This window comes from Penicillium macrosclerotiorum, assembly GCF_028827735.1.
Source record: "Penicillium macrosclerotiorum strain IBT 26536 chromosome Unknown utg000002l_segment0_segment0, whole genome shotgun sequence".
Lineage (NCBI taxonomy): Eukaryota > Fungi > Ascomycota > Eurotiomycetes > Eurotiales > Aspergillaceae > Penicillium > Penicillium macrosclerotiorum.
Genome location: NW_026643082.1, coordinates 4,215,650 through 4,228,096, shown reverse-complemented (window position 1 = coordinate 4,228,096; position 12,447 = coordinate 4,215,650). Strand labels below are relative to the sequence as shown.

General features: G+C 47.5%; 3 protein-coding genes across 3 annotated transcripts; all 3 read left to right on the top strand.

Moving 5' to 3' along the window:
* Window positions 1–65: 65 nt before the first annotated feature.
* On the top strand, window positions 66–1,946 carry N7462_002658 (uncharacterized protein; the record flags this gene model as incomplete). Its single annotated transcript, XM_057074384.1, has 3 exons — window positions 66–264; window positions 303–1,281; window positions 1,349–1,946. The coding sequence occupies 3 exons, from the start codon at window positions 66–68 to the stop codon at window positions 1,944–1,946; spliced, it is 1,776 nt and encodes a 591-aa protein (XP_056938025.1).
* A 3,161-nt stretch (window positions 1,947–5,107) lies between these two features.
* N7462_002657 (MDR family MFS transporter) lies at window positions 5,108–7,109 on the top strand (the record flags this gene model as incomplete). Its single annotated transcript, XM_057074383.1, has 11 exons — window positions 5,108–5,350; window positions 5,403–5,479; window positions 5,535–5,586; window positions 5,649–5,823; window positions 5,876–5,899; window positions 5,954–6,025; window positions 6,086–6,215; window positions 6,291–6,417; window positions 6,556–6,586; window positions 6,660–6,820; window positions 6,879–7,109. 11 exons carry the CDS (start codon window positions 5,108–5,110, stop codon window positions 7,107–7,109), a joined length of 1,323 nt encoding a protein of 440 aa, XP_056938024.1.
* A 3,434-nt stretch (window positions 7,110–10,543) lies between these two features.
* Window positions 10,544–12,002, top strand: N7462_002656 (mitochondrial 37S ribosomal protein uS4m; the record flags this gene model as incomplete). The annotated part of the gene is made up of 3 exons (XM_057074382.1): window positions 10,544–10,579; window positions 10,642–11,073; window positions 11,136–12,002. The coding sequence occupies 3 exons, from the start codon at window positions 10,544–10,546 to the stop codon at window positions 12,000–12,002; spliced, it is 1,335 nt and encodes a 444-aa protein (XP_056938023.1).
* Window positions 12,003–12,447: the final 445 nt, after the last annotated feature.

The following is a 12,447-nucleotide window of genomic DNA, read 5'->3' as shown; positions in this document are numbered from 1 at the left end:
GATTGTTTATAGGGCGGGTTGACGTTCCTAGCAACAGACAGTAGACAGACCCTCTATCATTCGCTATGGACAGGACTGAGCCGAAAGGATCAGCCTCGCATCTAATGACAGTACCACAAGAACTTCGGCTTGGCGATCCATATCCTGGTCGTCCAAATAGCCTGTTGGTTCAAATTCCAACATGGACCAATATGGTAGATTTTGGGCAGGGAAAAGCGCAAATGAATAACGGCTATCCCAGGTCCGTTGTGCACCCTGATATACGTTCTGTAAGTCTCAATGCTCTCTGCGATCTCGTTTAGCTGGGATCAACTTGGATGATGCTAATTATAAGCCATTCAAGCTTAGTTCCACGATTCTGGACATGGCCCACGAAGACATAGATCGCAAACACTCTTCACTTCTGCTGTTCTCTGGTGTCCATGCGGCACTTTCCTGCAAGAATTACATCCTCCTTCTCTCTCAGACTAAGGATCATTCAACCCTCGACAATTTGATAAGGGTATACTGGGTAAATTTTAGTAGCTCGGTGTGTCATGACAATCACGCGCGCTCGTCTATATCAGGGATTTATGCAGTCATCTACCCTAATGCAACGTCTTCCGAGGCTCAGGCGTTCTGGGAACGGGCGGGGCCAGGCATATCCCCACGTTTGGCACAACATTGCTTAAAGTATGGTTCGAAGCCTCGGGTCCACGCATTGACTGCTTCTACCACCACCACTATAGGGAGCACCCTTCCCAATTCCCACCCTGTGTACGAAAAACTTCGTGAAAGAATTGCTGGCTATGTTCAGCACCGAGGGATGGATCCCCGGGTCCTCAAGCAGGTCGCTCCATCCGACATCTTCCTATATGGCTCCGGGATGGCAGCCATATACCACATTCACCAGTCAATTCTGGCCGAGAGGGCTGGGGAGACCATCAATGCTGGCCTCCTGTATGGGCCTACTCTTAGACTCCTACAAACAGAAGGTCCAGGGCTCAAATCTTATAACCTAGGAACTGAGGCCGACTTGGATGATATTGCTGCCCGGCTAGAGTTGGGATCTGAGGAGGCTCGCGCGGTGCAAGCAATATGGTGTGAATTTCCCAGCAACCCATTACTGCAGACGGTAGATCTACAGCGATTACGTCTAGTGGCGGATCAACATGACATTCCTATAGTGGTGGATGACAGTGTTGCCAGCTTTGCAAACGTAGATCTCCTGGGAGTGGCCGACGTTGTTGTCTCCTCGCTGTCTAAATATTTCAGCGGATATGCCGACGTAATGGCAGGAAGGTAATTCGAGGACTGGGGCACCCTTTGAGAGAAATTGGAACTGATACTCTCTTCTCAACACATACAGTGTCATCCTGAATCCCAATTCGACACACTATGTCGCTCTGAGGAAACGACTGTCTGCTACGTACGAGAATAGCCTTTTCGTGCAAGATGCGATCCGGTTGGAATTCAATAGCCGGGATTTTCTAGCTCGAATGGCTCGAATCAACGACACCACAAAATACCTTGTAACCCAGCTTTTGCCTCTCGTCTCGAATCCCGCGAGCCCAGTGACGCGTATTCTATACCCATCCGTGTGCTCATCACGTCCATACTACGAGCGCCACATGCGCCTTGCCTGGTCTAACGAGCCTCCATCAGGATATGGGGGCGTTTTCACGATAGAGTTTGCCGACATCGGAAGCGCTTCTGTCTTTTTCGACCACTTAATCAGCTATAAAGGGCTATCATTTGGCGCGGATGTCTGCATTGCGTCGCCATATATGCAGATGACGGGGCAGACCGGTAAGAAGCAACCATCTTCCTATGACGCAAATGAGACCATCGTACGCTTTTCCGTGGGTCTAGAGGATTCAGGAGAGATCCTCAAGCGCCTAAACGCTGCGTTGGATGCTGCGAGTCTAGCGCTTTCGGCCCACGCGAATGTGTCACTGTACTGCTAGGTGGTCCTCCAGCCACTACAGAGCGGTTCCCCTGCAGTGCCAGCCATGTTTTGGCTCTTCTATACACTTTCTCCCACACTAGATTCCTGAGACTGTTTTCGCTTTATGCATGTCCTTCCAGCGAGGACACAGCATGTCCATTGAAGTTCTTTCAGATCGACCAGCCTTGGATCAAAAGACAGACGTATTAGTTCTATGAGCCACAATGAACCCAAAAGCTACATGAAAAGGTGATTTGCCAGAAATTCGAGCACCTCGGGGTCCTCGTAAGGCTGGTAGAAGTGGAGGATGTCTTTTAGACTGGCCAGACCTTGCCCAATTAAATGGTCACCATCTACCTTCCGCATTAAATATTCTTCTCCTTTCCCAGCCTTTGCTTCCCATCATACGCCGACAGATCCTGGATTTCTACTTGGATCAAGCAAAAGCTCGGCTGGAACGGCTCTTTTGGCTTGGAATATACGCAACGTACCATAAAAAAGTAGCGTCCAATAATGTGCTCAAAGATAAGAAACTGGCAGCTTTACAGTCTCTTCGGCTTGCATGGGGCTTTTTATTCGGGTCTCTGAGCATAGAAAGGTTACCATAGCCGTTAGTCTGGTAATTGCCTGTAAAAGCTTCGAGGAGAGAGTTGGTGCTGGTTGATGAGAACATGGAATATTGCGGTACAATTATTTTACCGCAATTGCATTGTAAGCCTTCATTGGTAAATCAAATCTGTCAATCTGCGTGTCATTTTATCAGTCATCGTGTGCTGCTCTAAGCTGTGGGAATCAAACAAAAGGACTTATGGTTGCTCCCAGGCAAACCTTGCTCTTGCTGCAATCCCAGATAGAAAGCTTTAACCTCCTTGTGGGGGAGATGGATGTTCAAATCAAGGCGGTACAATCGCGAATATGCAGTCATTTCATCTTGCAAAATTCTTGCACGGCTTCGAGAGATCAAGTTCAGTGACCGATCCGCTTAGCTCATTAGAATTAGCACAACCTTTTGTAGTACTACAGTCGAGCACGCTGATCTTTAAAATTCGAAACCTCAGTGAACGTCGTTCGTTTGACGGCTTGGGGGAACAAATTAAATCACAAGGTGGTATAAGAGAGTGCGGACTGGTTGGAAACCATGTATGATATTAACTGTCACCGAGTGTGTCCCATCCGCCGAGTTGTAAAGACCTTTGTGATACGGCCGTTACAGTATACCTGTCTCGTATTTTACCATCATCGATCATACTCGTTCGATCAGCGCCAGTCCCTTCTTAGCGCTACGAATGTGGCGCATTGCGATGAAGTTGGTCGATGGCTTGAAAGATGATCGTCCACGTTCATTTTCCACCGCTTTTTTCACTGCCCCTTTCGTTACCACAGGTAATTTTTTGAACCCATTGCAGTTCCTCAACAGTCCATCAATGTCGGAGTCTCCACTTAATCACCCTTTTGGGTGAAACCACCTTCTATGTCCATAACCAAGACGGATTGCTCCCTCAATACTGATAAACTACACCGTAATGAGAATATCAGAGCAGATTGACCCCATACACACTTGCATGCATTCCAGAGGGACACCTGTCGAGTAGGAAGACCGCATAATACTGCCGAGATCCACATATCCCCTATGTGCGTCAGATTGTTACAGGGATATTCCATTTACTGTGTGTTTTGTATGGTAACCCATGTATACTCGGAACCTAGCGCGTAACGCGCTAGACAGCGAGGCAGGGGATCTTCAATAAACCCTCCCCCCCCTTTAACACTTAGATAGTTCAATCACCTAAGACATCATCATATTGAGCATCTCGTTCCATTGGATCCTAGCTTTCCTAGCCGATACCGTATCCTACTATATTGACACCAACTCCCTCCCGTGTTTGAAGGAATATGACCAATGATCGGCCCATTGGAAAACGCCTAAATATGTGATTGGCCAGGCGAGACCTTCGAAGCTGTCGATTTGGACTTAGCCATGATAGTGGTCCACCTGAAAAGCAATTTGTGTCGTAGTGCAATCTATCTTCGAGATTGTGAGTCACTACAGCTCTGGAAAATAGAAGTGATCACGATAGAAAGTATGAAGAATAGAAAATGGATCAATCTATTTTCCCTGAACATTTCCAGCCATTTGCATTCGATCGTCTGACGATCGATCTACAAATTACCACGTGCAAGTCTTGGCTTCTTTATCCCTATCGAGAAGTGAGAATCAATCTCTAGTATCGCGAAGAGGTGCTTGCACATCGCTAGAGGGCCGTAGCCTAATCTAGACTGCAGATCTGGCGACCAAGCACAAATTTGAATAATGCAGGGGTAATTGCTGCATGGAAGCACAATATCATACGCTCGACAGGGCTGAAATCTACGAGGGGGTTGGTTGGCGCAAAGCTGACCTGCGATGAGTTACTTGTTATCGCACATTTGATGCTGAGAAGTCTCTTGGTGTCGCAGATATCCCTGCGGAGGTTGACTATACGAAGAAACAAGTTGATTGCAAATCAACTTGATCTTGTTGTTATATATTTATATAGCCTCACTAAGCCCCCATGAAATGATAATTATCTTCCTTTGAACTACAATACTTACTAACGTTGCTAGCGCAAGGGTCAAGAGCTAGCCGACAGATCCCATGGGGTTCGCAGCAGAAAGGAGCAGCACACTCGGCACATAGCTAATACTCATACCAATTTTCCAAGATCTACATGGTCCTCGCAGGTTCAATATAAACTTTCATCCTACATATTTGACGCCCCTTGCACACTTCGATGGTATTAAGCTTCAGGGAGGAACTTTATGGCCCACAAGCGGTCAATTCGGTAATTGGGACGCCAAGAATGGGCTCTGGTGTCCTAGCAACTCTCGCTCTCTTCTAATTTACCGTATTTGGACACCTCCATGTTGTGGTTTCTCCACTCCCAGGTATTCTGTAGGAGATATATGGCCTGTCGTCAGCAGTACCTCACAAACGTCGGTCTATCTGGATATCGTCTACCGTTGAGTATTATCGACGCTTTCAGACTACCTCCTACCATAGTGCTCTATGATTAGTGCACTGAGTACTGAGTCTCCTTGCTCCTTAGTCTATTCTACGGCACTTGAGTTCGTTTATTAGCTTGTTCCCACTGTCTTCCAAGGGATGCTAAAATGAACCCCTCTACTAATCCTCTAGTTACAATGGAAATAAAAAATAGAGGCAGCTTCGAGATATCTGCGGTGCAGACACAGTTGGATGAGTCAATATTGCAGTCTCCACCGAGATCTTTAGCAAGAACCCCAAAGGATGCAACGAGAAAGAACTCAGAGCTAGCCAAAAATGAAGAAATCCAATTTCTCACCGGGATCAAGCTTATTATGGTGATGAGTGCAGTCACTCTGGTGAATTTCCTGGTTTTACTCGATACTACGATCATCGTGACAGTGCGTTGTCCTTCTATTTGGTGTTATGAGCTCCCCTTGATGTGACTTGCAGGCAATTCCATCAATCACTACGCATTTCCACTCCCTTGACGACATTGGATGGTATGGGGGCGCATACCAAATTACCGGGTGTGTCAGACTTTTAGAACCGTTATGGCATATCAAATACTAATAAACAGTTAAGAGCTTGTTTGCAGCCTCTGACTGGGAGGATCTACACGAACTTCAGCTCGAAAGTAGTTGGATTCTAGAAATTTCTTCTATGAATATGAGAATTTTGGACTAATCTTTTCTTTAGTGGACATTTCTCGGCTTCTTTTTCTTCTTCGAGTTGGGATCACTTATCTGTGCTCTAGCTACTTCTTCTAAGATGCTTATTATTGCTCGAGCCGTCGCTGGAATTGGATCTGCGGGCTTGATAAATGGGATTTTGACAATCGTTACAGCCTCTGTCCCCTTGCACAAGTCACCTCGTACGAGCTCGTTGTCCCAGTACTGATGTGTCCTGCTAATAATTTGTATTAGCACTGATTGGGGCTATAATTAGTAGTAAGTACTACTATCTTCAGTTCTCGCCAACCAACATTAACATCGGCCTATTAGTCTCCCAACTTGGAGTTATTCTTGGTCCTCTTCTAGGCGGTATATTTACAGAATACGTGACATGGAGATGGTGTAAGCTCCTGGAGACTGGTCTAGAAGATGCCGTATGAGTTGACCAATGTCTCTAACTAGGCTTCTATATCAACCTTCCGGTCGGCTCGATTGTGGCGTTACTTTTGGTGTCAATAAAAATTCCCGATCAAGTCGCTAAGGTGAAAGGCGCCGTTATTCAAACCATTCTCCATAAGCTTGACCTCATCGGGTTTGTTCTCTTTGCCCCAGCAGCCATTCAGCTCCTCCTTGCGATAGAATACGGGGTAAACTAATACGGCTGGAGTTATGTGACCGTTATCGGACTCTTCTGTGGTTCTGGTGCTACATTCATTGTCTTCCTTTTCTGGGAGCATCGCCAAGGTGACCTTGCTATGATTCCTCTTGCGATGATCTCCAGGCGCATAGTTTGGGTAAGCTGCCTGGTTATGATGTGCATCTGTGGAATGAATCTCTTAACCTCTTTTTATCTTCCTATCTATTTCCAAGCTGTCAAGAATGATACTCCTATGATGAGCGGAGTCTATACACTGCCTAGTATTCTGGCACAGTCAATGTTCACTATGCTCTCTGGGGTTTTAAGTGAGTAAACCCCTTCTACATTTCCCTTTATTCCAACCTTCTTTCAACGATTTCGTACTTACAAAACCTTCAGTTGGAAAGTTCGGGTACTATCTCCCGTGGGGTGTTTTCTGCGGTGTAGTTGCTTCCATCGGTAACGGCTTAATTTCAACCTGGGGCCCAGATACGCCGACCGCAAAATGGGTAGGATACCAGATCCTACTTGGAGCTGGACGTGGAGCCGGTTATCAGGTGGTAAGTATCTTAAAGACTTTAGCTACGAAATCTGCTAATCCCAGATGTTGAAAAATAGCCCATCATTGCGATTCAAAATGCGCTTCCGCCTGAACAAATTTCCGTCGCAATGTCAATTCTCATGTTTTCTCAGACCCTGTTCGGGGCAGTGTGTCTCACCTTCGCACAGGTGGGTTTCTCAAGCGGGCTAGAGGATTCGATCCGTAAGTATGCGCCCAATGTGAATCCTACGACAATAATCAAGCCGGAGCAACCGGCATTCGAGATGTGGTATCGGGTCAAGATGTAGCCGGAGTGGTTAAAGCTTATGCCGATAGTATTGATCATGTTTTCTACATGGGCACGGCACTCGGGGTTTGTTGTGTGGTACTTTGTTCGGGGATGGGGTGGAAAGATGTTCGAACGAAGACGTCTTCTCCAGAACAGTTTTAGAGAGTCCTTGGGTCAATGTCTCCCTCCACTTGTGATCCATGGAGTTGAATACTACGTGCACATAATGCAATAATAATATATTTAAAAATCCATACCTCATATAGGCATGATCAAATGAGATGGAGAATCAACAACTTTCTACGTAATCGATTGGTCGTTTTCAAACGTCAAGCTTGAAATAGTATTAGGCCTGCTTAGAAGGCGGCGGTGGTGGCACTAAAGGCGTTCGTAGGAGCGGCGAGTATCATCTATCATATCCGTTCTACAGAGAATGACAGCGCAATCCCCACTCCGAACCACTTTAATTAGTCTAGAAACTAGGTGTCGACTGGGAATATATGGTATCCGCTAGAAACAGGTGGGATTGATTGGAACGAATGACACTGAATCCCAAATCAGATGATGCCTAACTAAGTGTCGGGCAGGGGAATGTTAAATATCCCAGTGCTCTCAGACTACAGCGCTTCAGTCGCTGCATTTCACTGATACTCCGAGTACCATACAAAACAGGGTGGTTATCGGGTATTCCTGTACCTGTCTGACGCACACGGGTTGGTCCGTGATATTTGGCGGCTTCATCTTCTCAACATTAGGTCCCGCGCCTGGTGGGGTTTAGCGGTGCGCGACTGTCCTATGTAGGAGACAAAATTCCCCTACCAAAGCCCGGGTAGATCGACGATGAGACCGACTGAAATACATATTGCGGACACGATTTGGCACTGGTGACCTAAATGAAACGTGTGGTAACGTGTTTCACTAGTATTCCGCGCACACTAGTATTCCGCGCACCCCATCCAAAACGCGTATCCCACGCGTCACCTACTATCTTCCACCATACACCATGCCACCAAAACGTTCTGAAAAACGCTCAAAATCACCCGATAGGGAGGGTAGGATCCTATTAGCAATTGCTGCTATTCAAAAGGATCCTACCCTATCTATACGCAAAGCAGCAAGGATTTATAGCGTGCCAGAAAGCACGCTTCGCGACCGTATGAAAGGAGTGCCAAATCAACAGGAAAAACGATCATCTTTGAATAAGCTTACACAAGAAGAAGAAGATTCGCTTTGCCAGTGGATCCTATCACTAGATACGCGTGGAGCTTCCCCTAGGCCTTCAGCAATTGCTAGTATGGCGAATCTTCTACTAGTAGCGCGTGGTGATATCTTCCCTCCTCTTCTACCTCCTACTATAGGTGTTAACTGGGTAACACGCTATATTAAACGTCGATCTGAGCTTTGTACCCGATTCTCTAGACGCTACGACTATCAACGTGCGCAAAACGAAGATCCTACTAGCCTACGCGCGTGGTTTAGGCTAGTAGAGCGTACGATTTATGAAAACGGGATCCTTCCTAACGATATCTATAACTTTGATGAAACAGGCTTTGCAATAGGCTTGATATCTACTACTAGAATCGTTACACGGAAGGATATATACGGTCGGAAGCCTCTACTACAACCTGGAAATCGGGAGTGGGTAACAGCAATTGAATCTATATCGGCAACCGGCTACTCGCTTCCGCCGTGTATAGTATTCAAAGGAAAGGTTTATATTGCTAGCTGGTTTGATAACCTACCGAAAGACTGGCGAATCGAAGTATCACCGAACAGTTGGACTACCGATGATATAGGCCTACGCTGGCTAGAAAAGCTCTTTATTCCAGCAACTACTAGTCGTACGCAAGGCAAATATCGCTTGCTAATATTAGACGGTCATAGAAGCTATCTAACACCACAATTCGACCTAATCTGCCAGCAAAATAACGTTATACCACTCTGTATGCCGCCGCATTCGTCACATCTTCTACAGCCGCTAGATATAGGATGTTTTGCTATCCTAAAGCGCTCATACGGTCGCTTAATCGAGGCCCAAGCTCGCCTAGGATATAACCATATCGACAAGCTCGACTTCCTAGAATCCTATACACTAGCACGCCAGGAAGCCTTCCTACCTAGCACTATACAATCAAGCTTCGCCAGCGCCGGCCTAGTTCCGCTAGATGCCGACCGAGTCCTATCGAAGCTTAATATATCGCTTCGAACACTTACACCTCCTACTACTACTACTACTAGTAGGCCTAGTAGTAGGAGTAGCGCTTTCGTGCCTACTACGCCACATACGATTAGGCAGCTTAGCAAGCAAGCTTCATCTATCAAAGCTCTACTACGCAAGCGCTCGCGATCGCCAGGAAGCCCTACAGAGAGAGCGCTAGATCAATTAATCAAAGGTGCTGAACTAGCGTTTCATAACACTGTTTTACAAGCGGAAGAGATTCGGCAACTACATAGATTCAACGAGAAGAAGCGTCGAAAACGCACACGTTCTACTCGCCAGATATCTATGCAGCAAGGTTCTACGGTCAGCGAATCTATATCTCTTGATTCAACGTTGCCAGCAAGCGTTGAAGCTATTCAAAACGATGATGCAGAGCTTGCTCAGCAGCCTACTGAGGGCGCTACGCCTACTACTAGGCGTGTATTTCAGTGTTCTGGATGTAGGAATATAGGGCATAAGATTACTCGGTGCCCTAGCAAATAGTTGAATTAAATATATGGCGTTTTGGTGGAAAAATAGTGTTTTCAAAAAGTAGTGGTTGGTGGGGTGCGCGGAATACTAGTGTGCGCGGAATACTAGTGAAACACGTTGTGTCCCCCAAGACTTCGAATTATATAACACCGGCGGGACCGGTCACACTTTACCGGTCGGACAAGTGGTCTCAAGACAGCATTGTGGCACTCTAGCAATCCTGGAGTTGATCGAACCCCAAACCCTGTTCAAAAGAAACAAAAGAACGCTACGGCGAGTTCACTCTTCTCCAAACTCAGGTCACTGACCCAAGGCTTGATGAAAAGAAAGGTCCACATAGTGGAAGGTGCCAAAGAATACGCCTGTCAATGACCCGAAGGCCGTTGAACAAACTGTTCCGCCGCGCTGTGCAATGCAGGGACCAATCTGTGGTGGACCGCCTTCATGATCGCAGCCACCCAAACAAGGTAAGTATGAAGAAGAAAAGAAAAAGAAGCGGAAGGGCGGCGGGCGGGCGGGCTATTTATACCCCCGACAACTGACCAACCGACGCTAGTGGTAAGCGAGAGGTATTCTGACCAATCAAAAGTGGTTAATAATGGCGCCTCATACTGCAGGCAATAAGGCACCACTTAGGAACAGAGAGACTGCTCGGTGGTCACGTGCGAAGCGCGGAAGTTTTGGGAGAGCAGCAATCCACGGACTCGAAGGAGGACCAGCAATCACCACTTCTCCTACGTCGTGTTTACGGAGTCGCCACTATGAGGAACAGAGCCAGCACCTCCTTATCCAAGGGCGTATGTTCAATTGAACTCCCTCTATGCCTCGGCCACCAATAGCTAATCGTCGTTGTGTCTAGAAAATCCGTCAATCATGGAGCAAGTACAACTTGTATAATCTGCAACGATTTCGCTCACCTGCCACCACGAACCGCACATTTTTCCAGCAAAAATGGACAGCAAAGGCCGTTTCGCGAGCCTACCATGGCGAGCAGGTCCGTGAGGGCCAGTGGAAGCGCATGTTCTCTCACCGCATCCGCAGCGTCATCCCAATGGTTCCTTCCGACCTGGCCGCTGATGATGGATCCAAGGTCTCTGCTGGTCGTGGTTCTGGGTTGGACAACCGGGAGGGCAGGTCTCGACCCAATCGCCCGACTCCTTACACACAGATGGCTTTTGCTCCCCTGGAGCGACGGCTGGATGTTGCCATCTTTCGTGCCTTGTTTGCCAGCAGCACTCGACAAGCCAGACAGTTTGTTATCCACGGTGCGGTTACCGTGAACGGACAGAAGGTATGAAAAATCCGGGCTGCAACAGATTGGATGTTGATTATCCTAACTCTTCGTGCGTATAGATGAGACACCCAAGTTACCTTCTCAACCCCGGTGACCTGTTCCAAGTCGACCCGGAGCGTGTCATGTTCGCTACCGGTGCCCCCAAGACCAAGTTCGAGCGTCGCGAAGGTCGCCAGCTCAAGCAAAAGGAGCAGAATGATGGGGAGGCCGAGGAGGCCGAGGCCCAGGAGACTGAGGCCGCCGAGCAGCAAACGCCCAAGGATGGGAAGGAGGATACTCGGGGCACTCTCAAAGCTTTAATGGCCCAGGCCAAGACCATTATGTCCACAGATAAGGAAGTTCTCCCCGCTAAGCGCAAGCAAGAGCTACGTGGGTTCCAGAAGGCTGTGCGCCGTGTGCTGTCCCGCTCCGACACAAGCTCTGTGCTCACAGACAGCCTGGAGGCCCAATTTTCCGAACTCACTCTTTTGCTGAAGGCCAAGCGGGCTGAGAAGAAGTCCGAGAAGGCCGAGAAGGACGCAAAGAACGACGCCAAGGAGACCGCAAAAGACTCCTCTGTTGCTCCCAAGAAATCGGAGCAGGACAATACCAAACTCTCTGAGGCCTTTCAGACTGCCGCTGAGGGCGGCGAGGTTGACACCTCTGAGCTTACTGATGAGGAATTCGAAGTCCTCAGACGTGCTCTTACCCAGATGCGCGACAACCCTATCGATAACTCCAAGCCTTATGCTACCCCTTGGCGTCCACGCGACTTTATGTCCGCTTTTGCTTTCATTCCGCGCTATCTCGAAGTGAACCAGAACATCTGCGCTGCAGTGTATCTGCGCCATCCTGTCGCGCGGCCTGGCTTCGCTGAGGTACCCACTCCCTTTGGCGAGTCGATCAGCACCCCAGCCTACGGCTGGTACCTAAAGAGACGTTGGTAGAGGGAATGTGACAGCATCATACAGCATATTCTTAATCCTGCGCTACTCCTCCTGCCTTGTTTCCATTACAGCTTTCTCCTACCTATTTCCCACGACTGTATTACTTGGGTCTCTTTTGGACTTCTTCCCCTCTGCTTGCATATTTCTTCTGGTGCTCATAAGATGACCCCTTTGATGGGATCATGTGGACCATGGTGTTGGTGCCTTGTTATTTTTCTCTCTTGTTGTCGGGACTGCTGTGTCCCTGTGTATCACCATATCCATGAATGAATTGTAAATTGATATATCAATGTCATCTACATTTTTACTGAAATCCATTGGTCTCAAGAATATACTTTCATTCTTGCTCTGATTCCATTTTCTGGGATCCGTGCTATATATAAACCACTATGTACTGGCCTCGTCAATATCAGTAAAGCCAGCTGTATATAATAGTGTTTCTGCC